The sequence below is a fragment of the Pleurodeles waltl genome, chromosome 11, assembly GCF_031143425.1.
Source record: "Pleurodeles waltl isolate 20211129_DDA chromosome 11, aPleWal1.hap1.20221129, whole genome shotgun sequence".
NCBI classification, from domain to species: Eukaryota; Metazoa; Chordata; class Amphibia; order Caudata; family Salamandridae; genus Pleurodeles; species Pleurodeles waltl.
In genome coordinates, this window is record NC_090450.1 from 805,551,548 (window position 1) to 805,574,535 (window position 22,988).

Genomic DNA, 22,988 nt, shown 5'->3' on the forward strand with positions numbered 1-22,988 from the left:
ATGACGCACCTCTTTTATTGCAGAAGGCAATAGAGTTCCTCAACATTCAATGAATTTAGAGGTATACTCAAGATATTTTCTAGTTCAAAAGACCCAATCAATTTCAGCCTATACTAGATGTCAAATTGCTCAACAAATTTATAACAAAGGAAAATTTCAGAATGGTCTCTCCATAAAATATTCCCTTATAAACGGAATAACGCTTAACTTTGTGCAGTAGACTTTCAAGACTCATTTTCACATTCCAATACTCCCATATCTCTGACAATTCCTATGGTTTGTAGTAGGTTCTCATTCTAAGCACACAATACTTCCTTTTGGCCTAAAGTCTGCTCCTCAAACCTTTTCCAAATGCAAGGCAGTAGTAGCTGCACAACTAAGTGTTTTTGTACATAATCCATACCTGGACAACTGGCTGATAAGGGCAGACTGTACACAAAGCAAGCATACGCCACAACACAATCTCTCCCGGCATCACTCAGTCTGCAAGTCAATACAGAGAAGTCCGAATCAACCCCAGTGTCTTACTATTCTGGGAGCAACGTTAGACCCTCAGTAAGAAAGTGTTTCTTTCGGAAGAGAGTGGGTTATCTATACAAACAGTGTGCACATCTAATTCAGACCAAACCATTTGTAAGACAATTAACGTGTCTGCTGGGGTCAATCGCATCATGCACTTCCATAGTCCCAAACTCAGGCCTGCATATGAGACCCCTCCAAACGTGCCTGGAAAATCAGTGGTCGCCAGAACCAGGTCTCGGGGAAGGTCGGATTATTCCGATTACCAATGCTCATCAGTCTCAAATAGTGGACCAACTTGTGCAATCTCCTAGCAGGCATTCCCGTCCAGAAACCAATACCAAGTCAAGTGGTTGTCACAGATGCCTCCTTGAGGGGCTGGGGCGCTCATATGAAACTTCTGACGATTCAAGGGCTCTGGTCTATAAAAGAGTATTGTATCAATTTGTTGTAACTAAAAGCTGTTCATCAGCTCTCAAAGCCATCCTTCGAACTTTCGAATCAAGGTTTTCTGATCCAGACAGCACCACTACAGTGTTTATATAAACAAACAAGCTGGAACAAGGTCAAGACAACTTTCCCTTCAAGCTCCAAGAATGTGACGCTGGGCTGTGGCAAGAGGACTTTCCATCACAGCCTTTTACATATCAGGAGTATAAAAGTTAGAAGCAGATTTTCTCAGCCATCACCACGATGGAAATTACATACGAGTCCTCAACAAGGAGGTGGTAGAAAACATCTTAAAAGACTGGGATTCACCAACAGACTTGCTTGCCACTGCTCAAAACAAAAAATATCGATACTAAGCATCCAGGGCTATGCAACCAAAGTCTGAGCAGTGCAGTGTTGATAAACTGGTCATCTCCAGTTGTGTATGCTTTTCCACCAATTCATCTGAGTCCGAAAGTAATCCAAAACTAATCACATCTTAAATAACAATTATTCTGATAGCTCCTCATTAGCTGAGACAGTGGTGGCACACAGATCTTCAGTTATCCATAGCTAATGTCTATCACTCAGACCAGATCTCCTCACATAACACCAGGGTAAGATTCTATATCCAATGATCCAATCATTGATTTTGGCAGCATGGCTCCTGAGATCACCCAGTACGGACATCTGAATCTCCCTTCAGATTGCATAAACATTTTAAAAGAAGCCAAACGCTCATCCACAAGAGCATGCTATAGGTTTAAATGGCCACGCTTCTGCTTTTGTGTCGAGATAGAAACTATAAGTTCGGTGGCATGTGTAGCTGCAGATACACATGCTGTGCATAGTCCGCCGTCTGGTGTTGGGTCGGAGTGTTACAAGTTGTTTTTCTTCGAAGAAGTCTTTTCGAGTCCCGAGACCGAGGGACTCCTCCTACTTTGGTTCCATTGCGCATGGGCGTCGACTCCATGTTAGATTGTTTTTTTTTTTCCGCCATCAGGTTCGGACATGTTCCTTTTCGCTCCGTGTTTCGGGTCGGAAAGTTAGTCAGAATCAACGGAAAATTCGTCGGTATTGTTTCGTTCGGTATCGGGTTAGATTGGAATCAACACCGAATCTTGAAGAGCTCCGGTAGCCCTTCGGGGTAATTTCGATCCCCCGTCGGGGCCTGGTCGGCCCGACCGCGTGCAACATAGAGACTGATGGAACGGACCCCGTTCCGATTCTGTCCTAAATGCCACAGTAAATATCCCTATACAGACCAACATTTGGTCTGTAACTTGTGCCTGTCACCCGAGCACAAAGAAGAAACGTGTGAGGCCTGTCGAGCGTTTCGGTCGAGAAAAACGCTCCGAGACCGAAGAGCCAGAAGGTTGCAGATGGCGTCCACGCCGACAGGACAACAACGGTTCGAGGAAGAGGGAGAAGAAGAAACATTCTCCATCCACGAATCCGATTCCGAAGAATTCGACGTCGAAGAAACCGTGAGTAAGACGTCGAAACAAGCATCACACAGAAAAACAGACAAAGCCCAGGGGACGCCACTGCCGACAGGACATCGCTCAACCCATAAAGTAGGTGACCCCCCATCGGCACCGAAAAAGGGCGAGCTGGTGCCGAGATCGTCCAACTCAGGTCGAGACACAGGCACGCAGCAATCTCGGGACCGAGATACTGCCGCAGAAAAGGGTCGGCACCGAAGTTGCTCGGCACAGGGATAGCGGCACCGAAGATGGTCGACGCCAAGAAGGTACGACACAGAAAAAGAGGAAAATCTCTTCGGAGCCGAAAACAACAAAAGACACAGTTTCGGTGCCAAAACGCACAGCAACCGAACCGAAAGCCAGTTCCTACTCAGAGGAACAATCACTGTCCTCCCAACTTCAAAAACACAGGTTTGAGGAGGAATTACAAACCGCTGTAAATCACACGCAAAAGCGGATCTTTATACAAAGTGGTACAGGGAAGATCAGCACCCTTCCCCCCCTATGTCAGAAGAAAAAGGAAACTAGATGTTCGATGGCATCTGTCGCTGTAGATACGCATGTTTTGCATAGCTCGCCATCTGGTGTTGGGCCGGAGTGTTACAAGTTGTTTTTCTTCGAAGAAGTCTTTCGAGTCACGGGACCGAGTGACTCCTCCTTTTGTCTCCATTGCGCATGGGCGTCGACTCCATCTTCGATTGTTTTTTTTCCGCCATCGGGTTCGGACGTGTTCCTGTCGCTCCGAGTTTCGGAACGGAAAGATAGCTAATTTCGGAAGATTTTCGTCGGTATTGTTGCGTTCGGGATCGGCGTAGTTAGATTCAACACCGCGTCGAAAGATCGAAGAGCTCCGGTGCCCTTCGGGGTAGTTTGTCGATCCCCCGTCAGGGCCTGGTCGGCCCGACCGCGTGCAGAAGAACGCCGATGGAACGGACCCCGTTCCGCTTCTGTCCCAAATGCCACAATAAATACCCCTATACAGACCAACACTTGGTCTGTAACCTGTGCCTGTCACCTGAGCACAGTGAAGACACCTGCGAGGCCTGTCGTGCGTTCCGGTCCCGAAAAACACTCCGAGACCGTCGAGCCAGAAGACTTCAGATGGCGTCCGCGCCGACAGCCCACCGAGAGTTCGAGGAACAAGAAGAGGAAGGAACCTTTTCGATCCACGAATCGGACTCCGAAGGATTCGACGATACACAAACCGTGAGTAAGACGTCGAAAACCACTCGGAAGAAGATTTACAAGGCCCAGGGGACGCCACTGCCACCAGGCCATGGCTCGACCCATAAATTCGGTGACCGACCGTCGGCACCGAAAAAGGCCCAAACAGTGCCGAGATTGTCCGACTCCGGTCGAGACACCGGCACGCAGCCTTCTCGGGACCGAGAAAGTGCTGGAGACAAGCATCGACACCGAGATACCGGTGTAGACACGGCTCGACGCCGAGACAGCGGCACCGACGAAGATCGACGCCGAGAGGTTTCGACCCCGAAAAAGAAAAAAGTCACCTCTGAGCCGAAAAAAGATGCAGACAGGGTTTCGGTGCCAAAACAAACTGCAACCGACCCAGTTTCAGGCTCTTATACAGAAGAGCAATCGCTAACCTCCCAAATGCGAAAGCATAGGTTTGAGGAACAGCTACAATCAACTGATGTAGACCATACGCAAAAGCGTATTTTCATACAGGAGGGGACAGGAAAAATAAGCACCCTTCCCCCTATTAGAAGAAAGAGAAGATTGGAGTTCCAAACTGAACAAACAACACAAACAAAGGTGGCGAAAAAGGTTACTCCACCACCCTCTCCTCCACCTGTAACTAACGTCTCGCCAGCACAAACTCCATCACATTCCCCAGCTCACACCACCATGAGCCAGGGTGACCAAGATCAGGACGCATGGGACTTATACGACGCCCCAGTGTCAGATAACAGCCCAGAGGCATACCCTACGAAGCCATCTCCACCAGAGGACAGCACTGCGTATTCTCAAGTGGTGGCTAGAGCAGCACAATTTCACAATGTAAGCCTCCACTCAGAACAGGTCGAGGATGACTTTTTATTCAACACCCTCTCCTCCACCCACAGCTCCTACCAAAGCCTGCCTATGCTCCCTGGTATGCTCCGGCACGCAAAAGAAATCTTTAAGGAGCCGGTCAAAAGTAGGGCAATCACACCAAGAGTGGAAAAAAAGTATAAGGCGCCTCCTACAGACCCGGTTTTCATCACTACACAGCTGCCACCAGACTCTGTCGTTGTAGGAGCAGCTAGGAAAACGGCCAACTCCCACACATCTGGAGATGCACCACCCCCAGATAAAGAAAGCCGCAAGTTCGATGCAGCTGGTAAGAGTCGCAGCACAAGCTGCAAACCAGTGGCGCATCGCTAACTCTCAGGCACTACTTGCGCGCTATGACAGAGCCCATTGGGATGAGATGCAACATCTCATTGAACATCTGCCCAAGGACCTACAAAAGAGGGCAAAACAAGTGGTTGAGGAGGGACAGAACATTTCAAACAACCAAATAAGCTCCTCCATGGACGCTGCAGATACGTCTGCACGGACAATTAATACATCTGTAACTATCAGAAGGCATGCATGGCTACGAACGTCTGGATTTAAACCAGAGATTCAGCAAGCAGTTCTCAATATGCCTTTTAACGAAAAAGAACTGTTCGGTCCAGAAGTGGACACAGCGATTGAGAAACTCAAAAAGGACACGGACACTGCTAAAGCCATGGGCGCACTCTACTCCCCGCAGAGCAGAGGGAATTACAGCACATTCTGTAAAACACCCTTTAGAGGGGGGTTTCGGGGTCAGGGCACACAAGCCAGCACCTCACAGGCAACACCGTCCAGTTACCAGGGACAGTACAGAGGAGGTTTTCGGGGACAATATAGAGGAGGGCAATTCCCTAGGAATAGGGGAAAATTTCAAAGCCCCAAAACCCCTACTACTAAGCAGTGACTCACATGTCACTCACCCCCTCCACACAACACCAGTGGGGGGAAGAATAGGTCATTATTACAAAGCATGGGAGGAAATCACTACAGACACTTGGGTTCTAGCAATTATCCAACATGGTTATTGCATAGAATTTCTACAATTCCCTCCAAACATACCACCAAAAGCACAAAATTTGACAAAACATCATTCCAATCTCCTGGAGATAGAAGTGCAGGCACTATTGCAGAAGAATGCAATCGAATTAGTACCAAACACACAAATAAACACAGGAGTTTACTCACTGTACTTTCTGATACCAAAGAAGGACAAAACGCTGAGACCAATCCTAGACCTCAGAATAGTAAACACATTCATCAAATCAGACCACTTTCACATGGTCACACTAAAAGAAGTGTTACCATTGCTAAAACTACACGACTACATGACAACTTTAGACCTCAAAGACGCGTATTTCCATATACCAATACACCCATCGCACAGGAAATACCTAAGGTTTGTATTCAAAGGAATACATTACCAATTCAAGGTATTGCCTTTCGGATTAACAACTGCACCAAGAGTCTTTACCAAATGTCTAGCAGTAGTCGCTGCACACATCAGAAGGCAGCAAATACATGTGTTCCCATATCTAGACGACTGGCTAATCAAGGCCCATTCGTTAATAGAGTGCTCAAACCACACAAATCAGATCATACAAACCCTCTTCAAACTAGGGTTCACCGTCAACTTCACGAAATCCAACATTCTGCCGTGCAAGGTACAACAATACCTAGGAGCCATAATAGACTCAACAAAAGGAGTAGCCACTCAAAGTCCCCAAAGAATTCAAAATTTCAACATCATACAACGCATGTATCCAACACAAAAGATACAAGCAAAGATGATATTACAACTCCTAGGCATGATGTCTTCATGCATAGCCATTGTCCCAAACGCAAGACTGCACATGAGGCCCTTACAACAGTGCCTAGCATCACAGTGGTCACAAGCACAGGGTCATCTTCTAGATCTGGTGTTAATAGACCGCCAAACTTACCTCTCGCTTCTATGGTGGAACAACATAAATTTAAACAAAGGGCGGCCTTTCCAAGACCCAGTGCCACAATACGTAATAACAGATGCTTCCATGACAGGGTGGGGAGCACACCTCGATCAACACAGCATACAAGGACAATGGAACGTACATCAAACAAAACTGCATATAAATCACCTAGAACTGCTAGCAGTTTTTCAAGCACTAAAAGCTTTCCAACCAATAATAGTTCACAAATACATTCTCGTCAAAACAGACAACATGACAACAATGTATTATCTAAACAAACAAGAGGGGACACACTCCACGCAGTTAAGCCTGCTAGCACAAAAAAATTGGCGTTGGGCAATTCACAACCAAATTCGCCTAATAGCACAATTTATATCAGGGATTCAGAATCAACTCGCAGACAATCTCTCTCGATCACCAACAGGTCCACGAATGGGAAATTCACCCCCAAATTCTGAACACCTATTTCAAACTCTGGGGAACACCTCAAATAGACTTGTTTGCGACGAAGGAGAACGCAAAATGCCAAAACTTCGCATCCAGATACCCACACAAGCAGTCCCAAGGCAATGCCCTATGGATGAACTGGTCAGGGATATTTGCTTACGCTTTTCCTCCTCTCCCTCTCCTTCCTTATCTGGTAAACAAACTCAGTCAAAACAAACTCAAACTCATATTAATAGCACCAACTTGGGCAAGGCAACCCTGGTACACAACGCTGCTAGACCTATCAGTAGTACCCCACATCAAATTGCCCAACAGGCCAGATCTATTGACACAGCACAACCAAAAGATCAGACACCCAGATCCAGCATCGCTGAATCTAGCAATTTGGCTCCTGAAATCCTAGAATTCGGGCACTTACAACTTACCCAAGAATGTATGGAAGTCATAAAGCAAGCCAGAAGGCCATCCACCAGGCACTGCTATGCAAGTAAATGGAAGAGGTTTGTTTGCTACTGCCATATTGATCAAATCCAACCATTACACACGACTCCAAAACATGTAGTGGGTTACTTGCTTCACTTACAAAAATCTAACCTGGCTTTCTCTTCCATTAAAATACACCTTGCAGCAATATCTGCATACCTGCAGACTACCTATTCAACTTCCCTATATAGGATACCAGTCATTAAAGCCTTCATGGAGGGCCTTAAGAGAATTATACCACCAAGAACACCACCTGTTCCTTCATGGAACCCAAATGTTGTCCTAACTAGACTTATGGGTACACCTTTTGAACCCATGCACTCCTGCGAAATACAGTTCCTAACCTGGAAGGTTGCATTTCTCATCGCCATTACTTCCCTAAGAAGAGTAAGCGAGATTCAGGCGTTTACAATACAAGAACCTTTTATACAACTACACAAGAATAAGGTAGTCCTAAGGACTAATCCTAAATTTTTACCAAAGGTTATTTCACCGTTCCATCTAAATCAAACAGTGGAACTTCCAGTGTTCTTTCCACAGCCAGATACCGTAGCGGAGAGGGCACTACATACATTAGATGTCAAAAGAGCATTAATGTATTACATTGACAGAACAAAGAACATCAGAAAGACTAAACAACTATTTATTGCATTTCAAAAACCTCATGCAGGAAACCCAATATCAAAACAAGGTATAGCCAGATGGATAGTTAAATGCATCCAAATCTGCTACCTTAAAGCTAAACGACAGCTGCCCATTACACCAAGGGCACACTCAACCAGAAAGAAAGGTGCTACCATGGCCTTTCTAGGAAACATCCCAATGCAAGAAATATGTAAGGCAGCCACATGGTCTACGCCTCACACATTCACCAAGCACTACTGTGTAGACATGTTATCCGCACAACAAGCCACAGTAGGTCAAGCCGTATTAAGAACATTGTTTCAGACTACTTCCACTCCTACAGGCTGAGCCACCGCTTTTGGGGAGATAACTGCTTACTAGTCTATGCAAAACATGCGTATCTACAGCGACAGATGCCATCAAACTGAAAATGTCACTTACCCAGTGTACATCTGTTCGTGGCATCAGTCGCTGTAGATTCGCATGTGCCCACCCGCCTCCCCGGGAGCCTGTAGCAGTTCGGAAGTTACCTTCAACTATTTGTATATATATCATTTCAACCTTAAATAAGTACATACTTAGTCACTCCATTGCATGGGCACTATTACTACAATTCAACTCCTACCTCACCCTCTGCGGGGGAAAAACAATCGAAGATGGAGTCGATGCGCAATGGAGACAAAAGGAGAAGTCACTCGGTCCCGTGACTCGAAAGACTTCTTCGAAGAAAAACAACTTGTAACACTCCGGCCCAACACCAGATGGCGAGCTATGCAAAACATGCGAATCTACAGCGACTGATGCCACGAACAGATGTACACTGGGTAAGTGACATTTTCATTCCACCAACAAGAAAAAACACCACAAGCAAAAGTGGTGAAGAAGGTAACTCCACCGGCAACTCCTATATCACTGGCACAGACTCCGTCACAATCACCAGCTCATACCACCATGAGCCAAGATGACCAGGACGCATGGGATCTCTGACGCCCCAGTATCGGACAATAGCCCTGAGTCGTACCCCACTAAGCCCTCACCACCTGAGGACAGTACAGCGTATGCTCAGGTGGTAGCTAGGGCAGCAGAGTTTCATAACGTTTCGCTACGTTCAGAGCCTATCGAGGATGACTTCCTTTTTAACACCCTGTCCTCCACCCATAGCAATTATCAAAGCCTTCCTATGCTCCCTGGAATGCTAAGGCACGCTAAACAAATCTTTAAGGAGCCAGTTAAAAGCAGAGCAATAACCCCAAGGGTGGAGAAGAAATACAAGGCACCACCCACAGACCCTGCTTTTATTACATCACAACTGACACCAGATTCAGTTGTCGTAGGAGCAGCTCGTAAAAGAGCCAACTCGCACACATCAGGCGACGCACCACCTCCAGACAAGGAGAGCCGAAAGTTTGATGCAGCCGGGAAAAGGGTTGCAGTACAAGCTGCAAATCAGTGGCGCATCGCCAACTCGCAGGCACTCCTAGCGCGATATGACAGAGCCCATTGGGACGAGATGCAGCATCTCATCGAGCACCTCCCCAAAGAATTCCAAAAACGGGCAAAACAAGTGGTTGAAGAGGGACAAAACATATCCTACAACCAAATCCGTTCTTCTATGGATGCAGCAGATACAGCTGCAAGAACTATAAATACTGCTGTAACGATAAGGAGACACGCATCACTGCGCACATCCGGCTTCAAACCTGAGATACAACAGGCAGTGCTCAATATGCCGTTCAATTAACAATTTTTTGGACCAGAAGTGGACACTGCAATTGAAAAATTAAAGAAAGACACTGACACAGCTAAAGCCATGGGCGCACTCTATTCCCAGCAGGGCAGAGGCACATTTGGCACATTTCGCAAAACTACTTTCAGAGGAGGGTTTCGAGGTCAAGCCACACAAGCCAGCACCTCACAAACAACACCGTCTACCTACCAGGGACAGTATCAAAGGGGAGGCTTTCGGGGCCAATACAGAGGGGGCCAATTCCCAAGAAACCGGGGAAAATTTCAAGGGCCCAAAACCCCTCAAAACAAGCAGTGACTCACAAGTCACTCAACCCCTTCACACAACACCAGTGGGGGGAAGACTAAGACCGTTCTACAAATCTTGGGAGGAGATAACAACAGACACTTGGGTCTTAGCAATTATCCAACATGGTTATTGTATAGAATTTCTCCAACTCCCTCCAAACGTCCCACCGAAAAAACACAAGATGTCCAAACAGCATATAGACCTTCTAGGACTAGAAGTTCAAGCATTACTGCAAAAAGACGCAATAGAATTAGTACCAAAAACACAAAAGAACACAGGAGTTTACTCACTGTACTTTCTAATACCGAAAAAGGACAAAAGTCTGAGACCAATATTGGATCTCAGAACACTAAACACCTACAACAAATCAGACCACTTTCACATGGTCACGTTACAAGACGTAATACCACTACTGAAACAGCAAGACTACATGACCACGTTAGATCTAAAAGACGCGTATTTCCATATAACGATACATCCCTCGCACAGGAAATACCTAAGGTTTGTATTCGAAGGAATACATTACCAATTCAAAGTGTTGCTGTTCGGAATAACGACAGCACCAAGAGTCTTTACAAAATGTCTAGCAGTAGTAGCTGCACATATCGGGAGGCAGCAAATACACGTGTTCCCGTACCTAGACGATTGGTTAATCAAAACCAACTCGCTAACAAAGTGTTTACACCACACAGATTATGTTATACAAACCCTTTTCAAACTGGGTTTCTCCATCAACTATGCAAAGTCACACCTTTTGCCGTGTCAAACACAGCAATACTTAGGAGCGACAATCAACACAACAAAAGGGATAGCCACTCCAAGTCCACAAAGGGTTCAAAATTTTCACAAGGTGATACAAGCTATGTATCCAACACAAAAGATACACGCAAAGATGGTCTTAAAACTCCTAGGCATGATGTCCTCATGCATAGCCATTGTCCCAAACGCAAGATTGCACATGCGGCCCTTACAACAGTGCCTAGCATCACAATGGTCACATGCACAGGGTCACCTTCTAGATCTGGTGTTGATAGACCGCCAAACATACATCTCGCTTCTATGGTGGAACAGTACAAATTTAAACAAAGGGCGGCCTTTCCAAGACCCAGTGCCACAATACGTGATAACAACAGATGCTTCCATGACAGGGTGGGGAGCACACCTCAATCAACACAGCATCCAAGGCCAATGGGACGTACATCAAAGAAAGTTTCATATAAATCACCTAGAATTGTTAGCAGTATTTCTAGCGTTGAAAGCATTCCAACCAATGATAACCCACAAATACATTGTCGTCATGTTGTCTGTTTTGACAAGAATGTATTATTTAAACAAACAGGGGGGAACCTCGACACAGTTGTCTCCTCACACAAAAAATATGGCATTGGGCAATTCACAACCACATTCGCCTAATAGCACAGTTTATTCCAGGGATCCAGAACCAGCTAGCAGACAATCTCTCTCGGGATCACCGACAGGTCCACGAATGGGAAATTCACCCCCAAATCCTGAACACTTACTTCCAAATTTGGGGAACACCTCAAATAGATCTATTTGCAACAAAAGAAAACGCAAAATGCCAAATCTTCGCATCCAGGTACCCACACCGGCAATCTCAAGGCAATGCTCTATGGATGAATTGGTCAGGGATATTTGCGTACGCTTTTCCCCCTCCCCCTCCCCCTCTCCCTCTCCTTCCATATCTAGTAAACAGATTGAGTCAAAACAAACTCAAACTCATACTAATAGCACCAACATGGGCAAGACAACCTTGGTATACCACACTACTAGACCTGTCAGTAGTACCTCATGTCAAACTACCCAACAAGCCAGATCTGTTAACACAACACAAACAACAGATCAGGCATCCAAACCCAGCATCGCTGAATCTAGCAATTTGGCTCCTGAAATCCTAGAATTTGGACACTTTAACCTCACACAAGAATGTATGGAGGTCATAAAACAAGCTAGAAGGCCATCCACTAGACACTGCTATGCAAGTAAATGGAAAAGATGTGTTTGTTACTGCCATAATAATCAAGTCCAACCATTGCATGCATCTCCAAAAGATGTAGTAGGATATTTACTACATCTACAAAAATCAAATCTAGCTTTCAATTCCATAAAAATACATCTTGCAGCAATATCTGCTTACCTGCAGATTACTCATTCAACTTCCCTATTTAGAATACCGGTCATTAAAGCGTTTATGGAGGGCCTAAAGAGAATAATACCACCAAGGACACCACCTGTTCCTTCATGGAACCTCAACATTGTCTTGACAAGGCTCATGGGTCCACCTTTCGAACCCATGCATTCTTGTGAAATGCAATACTTAACGTGGAAAGTTGCATTTCTCATTGCCATTACATCTCTAAGAAGAGTAAGTGAAATTCAGGCATTTACTATACAAGAACCATTTATTCAAATACACAAAAATAAGGTAGTTCTAAGAACCAACCCAAAATTCTTACCAAAGGTCATCTCACCGTTCCACTTAAATCAAACAGTAGAATTGCCAGTGTTCTTTCCACAGCCAGACTCAATAGCTGAAAGAGCACTACATACATTAGACATCAAAAGAGCACTAATGTACTATATTGACAGAACAAAACTAATTAGGAAAACAAAACAACTATGTATTGCATTTCAAAAACCTCATACAGGAAATCCAATATCAAAACAAGGTATAGCTAGATGGATAGTTAGGTGCGTCCAAACCTGCTATCTTAAAGCAAAGAGACAGCTGCCTATTACACCAAAGGCACACTCAACCAGAAAGAAAGGTGCTACCATGGCCTTTCTAGGAAATATTCCAATGAACGAAATATGTAAGGCAGCAACATGGTCTACGCCTCACACATTTACTAAGCACTACTGTGTAGAAGTGTTATCTGCACAACAAGCCACAGTAGGTCAAGCTGTACTAAGAACTTTATTTCAAACTACTTCCACTCCTACAGGCTGAACCACCGCTTTTGGGGAGATAACTGCTTACTGATCTATGCACAGCATGTGTATCTGCAGCTACACATGCCACTGAAAGGAAAATGTCACTTACCCAGTGTACATCTGTTCGTGGCATTAGTCGCTGCAGATTCACATGCGCCCACCCGCCTCCCCGGGAGCCTGTAGCAGTTTCGAAGTAATCTTCAACACTTGTACATTTGTAAATATATTACTTTAACCTTCATTTTGTACATACTTAGTCATTCCATTGCATGGGCACTATTACTAACATACACAACTCCTACCTCACCCTCTGCGGGGAAAACAATCTAATATGGAGTCGACGCCCATGCGCAATGGAACCAAAGTAGGAGGAGTCACTCGGTCTCGTGACTCAAAAACTTATTCGAACAAAAACAACTTGTAACACTCCGACCCAACACCAGACGGCGAACTATGCACAGCATGTGAATCTGCAGCGACTAATGCCACAAACAGATGTACACTGGGTAAGTGACATTTTCCTTCCATTACAGTGCAGGAGAATATTATCTTACCATATCTATTGCATCTAGCCAAATCAGGCCTTCGATTCTCCTCAATTAAAGTTCATCTAGCAGCTCTCATTGCCTATAGAAAGTCCAACACCACAAGCTTTAATCAAGATTCTGGAGTCAAAGATTTCCTAGAAGGACTCTCAAATAGTCTGTTTTATCCTCTTAGACATGAGTTTGTTTTTGAAGTATTAGGTCCCAAGTCATTCACTTGCAGACTCATAGTATATGATTACTGACAGCCGCTTCAGGAGGTTCTCTATTGGTTTGCCATTCTATTCTAAGTTTGTCAGTGAAGTTCCTACGATGCAGAAGGAAAAGTTACATACCTGTAACTCAGGAGCCAGTGGCATAAGCTTTGGATTCGGCCCAATCGCCTCAGGATGAACAGAGGTTTCCTGCCTTCCCGACCCAGAGCAGATCCAGCAGCGTTCCTTAATGCTATGTTTAACATTTCCAATAGAGCTGTGGCCCCTGCTGGTGCACCGGCTGGTCCCACGGGTCCACTAGCTTTCTCTGTGTTCGGTGCTGTACAAACAGGCCCCGTTTGTACCCTTCAATCCAGATGAAGGCGTCTCCCCAAATGTTGCCAATAGCACCGATGGAGTTGATACTGGTGCGAGATGGATCCCGATCGGGACACAGTGTATCTCCACCATCTCCTCCGCCAGAGCGTCCATCAGCTAATTCTGTCAATGCCACGGTTGGAGGCCAGACTGAGGTCAAGGAGGAGGGCCTTGAGGCTCTTGGAGGAGCAGGAGTATTGGCAACAGCTGTTGGAGGAACGAGTGATTCCGGAGCCTATGGTTGAATTTCAGGGTCTGAGCTCTGCAAGTGGCCTAGATACATCCCTTGAGTGGGATATTTTACCCCTGGTGAATTCAGAGGAGGCAGCATCTTATCACAGTGTTATAAGAAAGGCTGCTGAATTCTTGGAACTTACTTTACCAGCATCGGAGGTGAAGACTAACTTCTTGACTGAGTTGTTGCATCCTTCCTCTACGTCTGCGGATCCCCTACTCCCTTTTAATGATGCCCTTACTGAGCCCATTTTAGACATTTGGAGGAAACCTGTCAACTCCAGCGGTTTCAGGACTGTGACTAGGTACAGAGTTGCCCCTGGGGATCCAGTTTTTGTCTCAGCATCCAACACCTGAGAGCTTGGTAGTGCAAGCAACTTGTTCTGCCCGATCTGCACCTGGTTCGTTCCCTGCTACTCCATCTGATACAGAGTCTACGCGGATGGAGCAAACAGGAAAGAAGGGTTTCTCCTCGTGCAGTATGGCCTTGAAGTCAGTAAATGCTACCTGTGTGTTGGGGAGGTATATTCATGCCCTGATGGACACTGCAAGAGCTGTGGTGCCAAGCGTGCCTCCAGATGTGCAGGGGCAGTTTGGATAACCTGCTTGGCTGCCGCTTGAGTATCCAGCTCATCAGTCGGGTTTGGATACGGCTGATTCAGTTGCCAGGGCAATGGGCACTTCTGTGGCGACCAGGAGGCATGCGTGGCTTCGTTCTTCTGGCTTTTCCACGGATGTCCAGACAACTTTGTTGGACCATCGTTTGATGGCGAAGTTGTTTGGATCCAAAGCCGACTCTGCTTTGGAGCATTTTAAAGACAGCAGGGCTACTGCAAGGTCCTTGGGTTTCTAGGCTTAAGCGTCCACACCATTTAGGTCTTTTCGGAGGTTTAGGGGGTGTGGCAGTGGGTCCTCTTCTCAGTGGAAGGCCACAGTCCAGCATGCAGCAGACTGCCAACCCTCTCTATAGCTGTTATAGAGGGCGGGGGAGGTTTAGAACACAAGAAGCCACTCAGCAGCCTCCCGTCTCATCATCTTCCTTTGGGGCAGCCCAACAAGGAAAGCAGCTCTAGTTTTCTCTCCATCTTGAATCGTACTTTTCCCATAGGGGGAAGGCTATTTCATTTTCTCCACGAGTGGAAGTAAGTCACATCAGACTCTTGGGTGTTGAACATTGTGGGGAAAGGTTATGCCCTTCCTTTTCTGGAGTTTCTCCTCCCATCCCTCCTTGTCATTCGTTTTCCATGGAAGATCATCTCCTGTTGCTTCAGCAGGAGGTGCAAGTCCTTTTGTTAAAGGATGCAGTGGAGTTTGTTCCAGAGTAGGAAAGGGGTCAGGGATGCTATTCGAGATATTTCCTGATTCCCAAGAAGGATGGTCGATTGAGGCCTGTCCCGGACCTGAGGATTTTAAATTGGTTCCTCAAACAGGAGAAAGTCAAAATGCTGACTCTAGCACCGGTACCTCTGGCATTGAACAAGGAAGACTGGATGGTGTCTGTTGACTTGCTGGATGCTTATGTTTCATATCCCCAATCTGAAGTTGGGGAGTAGGGTCTTATTTTCTCTGCAGAGAGGCTCTGCGGCTCTGGTCCTGGGTGCAGGACCATCGGATTTGTATAATTGCAAACCATCTGGCTGGGGTACTCAACGTATGTGCGGACAGACTGTCGGCATTTCTCGGCCGATCACGAGTGGCGGTTCCATCCAGACCTGGTTCTTCACATCTTCCGGATGTGTGGCTTTCCACAGATAGACCTGTTTGCCACTCAGAAGATCGCACACCCCGTCGTTCTGCAGCTCCAGTATCCAGTGCAGGGAGAGTTGTGGGACGCGTTTCAGATGTCTTGCTGTGACCAGTTGCTTTACTCGTCCTCATCCTCACCCCCTCCCCTCCCGCACAATACCCTTGATTCCTCTGGTTTTATTTTTATTATATATTTTTATTTTATTAGCCCCGGTATGGCCAAGAAGGGTGTGGCACACAGACCTTCTCCAACTCACTGTGCCCTCTGCTCCGTCCCTCACAGGGCAGACCTTCAGTCACAGGTTCTACACCCCCTTATCCCCTATAGTTATTGGATTCCTGAAAGGTTTGATTAACAAGCTTCTTCCCAAGTGCCTCCGTGGGATTTGATTTTGATTCTGACTTTGACGGGTTCACCGTTTGAGCCTATGCATTCTTGCCCGTTGAGGCTTTTAGTTTTAAAGACCGTTTTCTTAACGGCTATCACGTCAGCTAGGTGTGTGAGTGAGCTTCAGGCTCTTAGTTTGTGTTTTACAACCTTTTATGCTGACACGGTGGTGCTGAGAACCAGGGCGGCTTTCTTTCTTTAAGTGGTCACTCCCTTTCATATGGGTCAGTCTATAACACACTGCATTCTGACCCAACTGAGGAAGATTTTATCTTTGATACACTGACCACCACCCATAAAGAAAGTCAATTTCTGCCCGTGCTACAAGGTATGCTCAGACATGCCACAGACATTTTCAAAGTGCCTGTTGGGTCCAGAATTGTTACTCCAAGGGTTGACGAGAAATAAAGGCGCCCCTACAAAACCCTATATGTATTCGGTCACAAATCCCCTGATTCTATTGTCAGCACTGTACTGGCTTTCTAGATATCTATACAAGCAGCTGAATTGATCCCCTTTGCATTGGTACAAGAAGGTTAACCTGGAAATACATTTTGGTTGTACCATACTGTAATGTAATTCATATGGTTGACCACACAGTTGCCTATCTAGCACGGTTTCCAGGGTTATGGGAAATCATAAGGTGGTGTAGCCTTCTTGTAGGAAGTTGGCTCTGTATGCACGATTTCAAAGTAAGGAATAGTATGCACAGAGTCCAAGGGTTCCCCTTAGAGGTAAGATAGTGGCAAAAAGAGATAATACTAATGCTCTATTTTGTGGTAGTGTGGTCGAGCAGTAGGCTTATCAAAGGAGTAGTGTTAAGCATTTGTTGTACATACACACAGGCAATAAATGAGGAACACACACTCAGACAAATCCATGCCAATAGGTTTTTGTATAGAAAAATCTTTTCTTAGTTTATTTTAAGAACCACAGGTTCAAGATTTACATGTAATACTTCAAATGAAAGGTATTGCAGGTAGGTACTTTAGGCACTTTGAATTAGCAAAATAGCATATACAGTTTTCACATAAATCACATATAGCTATTTTAAAACTAGACAGTGCAATTTTCAACAGTTCCTAGGGGGAGTAAGAGTTTGTTAGTTTTTGCAGGTAAGTAAACCACCTACGGGGTTAAAGTTTGGGTCCAAGGTAGCCCACCGTTGGGGGTTCAGAGCAACCCCAAAGTTACCACACCAGCAGCTCAGGGCCGGTCAGGTGCAGAGGTTAAAGTGGTGCCCAAAACGCATAGGCTTCAATGGAGAAGGGGGTGCCCTGGTTCCAGTCTGCCAGCAGGTAAGTACCCGCGTCTTCGGAGGGCAGACCAGGGGGGTTTTGTAGGGCACCGGGGGGGGGGGGGACAAGTCCACACAGAGTACACCCTCAGCAGCACGGGGGCGGCCGGGTGCAGTGTGCAAACACGCGTCTGGTTTGTAATTGAAATCAATGGGAGACCAAGGGGTCTCTTCAGCGATGCAGGCAAGGTGGGGGGGGGGGGGCTCCTCATGGTAGCCACCACCTGGGCAAGGGAGAGGGCCTCCTGGAGGTCACTCCTGCACTGGAGTTTGGATCTTTCAGGTCCTGGGGGCTGCAGGTGCAAAGTCTTTACCAGGCGTCGGGATCTGAGGAGCAGGCAGTCGCGGTCAGGGGGAGCCTCGGGATTCCCTCTGCAGGCGTCGCTGTGGGGGCTCGGGGGGGGGGGGCAACTCTGGCTACTCACGGTCTCGCAGTCGCCGGGGAGTCCTCCCTGAAGTGTTTGTTCTCCACAAGTCGAGTCGGGTGCAGAGTAGCAAGTCTCACGCTTCCGGCGGGAAACGCAGGTTGTTTTAAAGTTGCTCCTTTGTTTCAAAGTTGCAGTCTTTGGTGAACAGGGCCGCTGTCCTCGGGAGTTCTTGGTCCTTCTAGAGCAGGGCAGTCCTCTGAGGATTCAGAGGTCGCACGTCCCTGGGGAAAGCGTCGCTGGAGCAGTGTCTTTAGAAGCGGGGGAGACAGGCCGGTAGAGCTGGGGCCAAAGCAGTTGGTGTCGCCGTCTTCTCTGCAGGGTTTTTCAGCTTAGCAGTCCTCTTCTTATTAGGTTGCAGGAATCTGAGTTCCTAGGTTCTGGGGAGCCCCTAAATACTCGATTTAGGGGTGTGTTTAGATCTCTGGGGTTAGTAGCCAATGGCTACTAGCCCTGAGGGTGGCTACACCCTCTTTGTGCCTCCTCCCTGAGGGGAGGGGGGCACATCCCTAATCCTATTGGGGGAATCCTCCATCTGCAAGATGGAGGATTTCTAAAAGTCAGTGTTACCTCAGCTCAGGACACCTTAGGAGCTGTCCTGACTGGCCAGTGACTCCTCCTTGTTTTTCTCATTATCTCTCCTGGACTTGCCGCCAAAAGTGGGGGCTGTGTCCAGGGGGCGGGCATCTCCACTAGCTGGAGTGCCCTGGGGCATTATAACACGAAGCCTGAACCTTTGAGGCTCACTGCTAGGTGTTACAGTTCCTGCAGGGGGGAGGTGTGAAGCACCTCCACCCAGAGCTGGCTTTTGTTTCTGTCCTCCGAGAGCACAAAGGCCCTCACCACTTGGGGTCAGAAACTCGTCTCAGCAGCAGGCTGGCACAGACCAGTCAGTCCTGCACTGAACAATTGGGTAAAATACAGGGGGCATCTCTAAGATGCCCTCTGTGTGCATTTTGTAATAAATCCAACACTGGCATCAGTGTGGGTTTATTATTCTGAGAAGTTTGATACTAAACTTCCCAGTATTCAGTGTAGCCATTATGGAGCTGTGAAGTTCGTGTTTGACAGACTCCCAGACCATATACTCTTATGGCTACCCTGCACTTACAATGTCTAAGGTTTTGTTTAGACACTGTAGGGGCATAGTGCTCTTGCACCTATGCCCTCACCTGTGGTATAGTGTACCCTGCCTTAGGGCTGTAAGGCCTGCTAGAGGGGTGACTTACCTATGCCACAGGCAGTGTGAGGTTGACATGGCACCCTGAGGGGAGTGCCATTTCGACTTACTCGTTTTGTCCTTACTAGCACACACAAGCTGGCAAGCAGTGTCTGTGCTGAGTGAGGGGTCCCCAGGGTGGCATAAGATATGCTGCAGCCCTTAGAGACCTTCCCTGGCATCAGGGCCCTTGGTACCAGGGGTACCAGTTACAAGGGACTTACCTGGGTGCCAGGGTTGTGCCAATTGTGGAGACAATGGTACATTTTAGGTGAAAGAACACTGGTGCTGGTGCCTGGTTAGCAGGGTCCCAGCACACTTCTCAGTCAAGTCAGCATCAGTATCAGGCAAAAAGTGGGGGGTAACTGTAACAGGGAGCCATTTCTTTACACTTCTCCATTCATCAAAGCTATACGCTTCCCCTTGTTTGCCAGTTTTTATACTTCGTGGCGGCGAGGCCGGTGGAGGTGTAAGGAATTATTGCTTTAAAGGCCAGTTGTATCATGGAGATTGTGAACTGTTGTAAAAATGTGGCATCTTTTTGACTCTGGAAAGTGGTAGCTGTAAAAATAAAATAAAAAATGGAAATAATCAAAAGCCCATAATTGTCTTTGTAAATGATTATTCTGCACAAAATTTACATTTTATCTTAGGACCCCCTGCAGAGGCTGATGAATCACAGAACATTACCATCTATGTGCAGGGGTTGCCTGACAATGTGACTGTAGAGGAAATGGCAGAGTTCTTCAAACATTCGGGACCAGTCAAGGTAAGGGCATGATTGTAGCCTCAGATTCAGTCTTTCTTGGTGGTGCATGCTAAGAATCACTGATATTCACTTTCTATGTCCTATTTACGTTTGTTTTTTAGAGCTTTTCTTCCACAATGTTAATTTCCCCTACTTTTGCTATTTCTCTGTTTCTTTAAGTTTATCAAGTCTTATCCAATATTTCCGCTGGGGTCAGACTGGGACAGAAATAGGCCCGGGCACCAAAATGAGTGTAGCCCCCCCCCCCCCCCCCCCCCACCATTAGTGAATCCGATATCTTTAAAAAAAAAAAAAAAAAAGTGCCTCATGTTTCCAAATTGAGGGAGTTTAAAGAAAAGATAAGCTGTATAAATGATTTGCAAGGTATGAAAGAGTGCATGGATTTGAGCTTGCTGGTGACCTTGTTTGCTTTAATAGCCAGGGACCTGGCAGTAAAAACCTCCCCAGCAGACTGTAAAACAGGCCTCATTTCTGACCAGTCGCACTGGCCCTTCAGGCACTGTCTGATTGCCCTTTAAGCCAGTCTGACCCTAATTCTCACTACTAATAGTCGTTGGGTTTCTGCAGAGAGGTCAGTTGTGCATGCCATATGCTTGTGTTGCCTACAGCATGATCTTAAGATTCCTTTGTGTTGACACAACTAATTCTTTATAAAGTTTTTTTAAATATTCGACTTTCTTTACGTTTTGGATCCTTGTGTATTTTAGGGGTTTTATGCTGCATCCCCTGCAGTTTTCCTATTTGTATTTCTTTTTTTGAGATGATCCAAATTCTCATGATGTGCGCAAACCTTGCTTCATCATCTCTCTAGGGAATTGAGTTTGTTTTTTCGATCACTGCCATTTGGGTGTATGCTGCATAAAGAAACAGTATGTTCGGTGGCATGTGTAGCTGCAGATTCACATGCTGTGCATAGTCCGCCGTCTGGTGTTGGGTCGGAGTGTTACAAGTTGTTTTTCTTCGAAGAAGTCTTTTCGAGTCACGAGACCGAGGGACTCCTCCTACTTTGGTTCCATTGCGCATGGGCGTCGACTCCATGTTAGATTGTTTTTTTTCCGCCATCGGGTTCGGACGTGTTCCTTTTCGCTCCGTGTTTCGGGTTGGAAAGTTAGAATCAACGGAAAATTCGTCGGTATTGTTTCGTTCGGTATCGGGTTAGATTGGAATCGACACCGAATCTTGAAGAGCTCCGGTAGCCCTTCGGGGTAATTTCGATCCCCCGTCGGGGCATGGTCGGCCCGACCGCGTGCAACATCGAGACTGATGGAACGGACCCTGTAGGAAGTTGGCTCTGTATGTGCTATTTCAAAGTAAGGAATAGCATGCACAGAGTCCAAGGGTTCCCCTTAGAGGTAAAATAGTGGTAAAAATAGATAATACTAATGCTCTATTTTGTGGTAGTGTGGTCGAGCAGTAGGCTTATCCAAGGAGTAGTGTTAAGCATTTGTTGTACATACACATAGACAATAAATGAGGTACACACACTCAGAGACAAATCCAGCCAATAGGTTTTGTTATAGAAAAATATCTTTTCTTAGTTTATTTTAAGAACCACAGGTTCAATTTTAACATGTAATATCTTGTTTGAACGGTATTGCAGGTAAGTACATTAGAAACTTTGAATCATTTCAATTGCATGTATACTTTTCAAGTTATTCACAAATAGCTACTTTAAAAGTGGACACTTAGTGCAATTTTCACAGTTCCTGGGGGAGGTAAGTTTTTGTTAGTTTTACCAGGTAAGTAAGACACTTACAGGATTCAGTTCTTGGTCCACGGTAGCCCACCGTTGGGGGTTCAGAGCAACCCCAAAATTACCACACCAGCAGCTCAGGGCCGGTCAGGTGCAGAGTTCGAAGTGGTGCCCAAAACGCATAGGCTAGAATGGAGAGAAGGGGGTGCCCCGGTTCCGGTCTGCTTGCAGGTAAGTACCCGCGTCTTCGGAGGGCAGACCAGGGGGGTTTTGTAGGGCACCGGGGGGGACACGAGTCCACACAGAAATTTCACCCTCAGCGGCCGGGTGCAGTGTTAGAACAAGCGTCGGGTTCGCAATGGAAGTCAATGAGAGATCAAGGGATCTCTTCAGCGCTGCAGGCAGGCAAGGGGGGGCTTCCTCGGGGAAACCTCCACTTGGGCAAGGGAGAGGGACTCCTGGGGGTCACTTCTGCAGTGAAAGTCCGGTCCTTCAGGTCCTGGGGGCTGCGGGTGCAGGGTCTTTTCCAGGCGTCGGGACTTAGGTTTCAGAGAGTCGCGGTCAGGGGAAGCCTCGGGATTCCCTCTGCAGGCGGCGCTGTGGGGGCTCAGGGGGGACAGGTTTTGGTACTCACAGTCGTAGAGTAGTCCGGGGGTCCTCCCTGAGGTGTTGGTTCTCCACCAGCCGAGTCGGGGGTCGCCGGGTGCAGTGTTGCAAGTCTCACGCTTCTTGCGGGGAGATTGCAGGGTTCTTTAAAGCTGCTCCTTTGGATAAAGTTGCAGTCTTTTTGGAGCAGGTCCGCTGTCCTCGGGAGTTTCTTGTCGTCGTCGAAGCAGGGCAGTCCTCAGAGGATTCAGAGGTTGCTGGTCCCTTTGGAAGGCGTCGCTGGAGCAGAGTTCTTTGGAAGGCAGGAGACAGGCCGGTGAGTTTCTGGAGCCAAGGCAGTTGTTGTCTTCTGGTCTTCCTCTGCAGGGGTTTTCAGCTAGGCAGTCCTTCTTGTTGCAGGAATCTAATTTTCTAGGGTTCAGGGTAGCCCTTAAATACTAAATTTAAGGGCGTGTTTAGGTCTGGGGGGTTAGTAGCCAATGGCTACTAGCCCTGAGGGTGGGTACAC

General features: G+C 46.7%; 1 protein-coding gene across 2 annotated transcripts in view; it reads left to right on the top strand.

Annotated features, from left to right (window-relative positions):
* EWSR1 (EWS RNA binding protein 1) overlaps positions 1-22,988 on the top strand; it is a 376,243-nt gene that overhangs the window by 215,156 nt on the left and 138,099 nt on the right. For both annotated transcript variants that reach the window (XM_069214565.1, XM_069214566.1), the window contains exon 11: positions 20,066-20,181. In XM_069214565.1, coding sequence (XP_069070666.1) covers positions 20,066-20,181 — 116 coding nt within the window. The remainder of the gene's footprint in view (positions 1-20,065; positions 20,182-22,988) is intronic.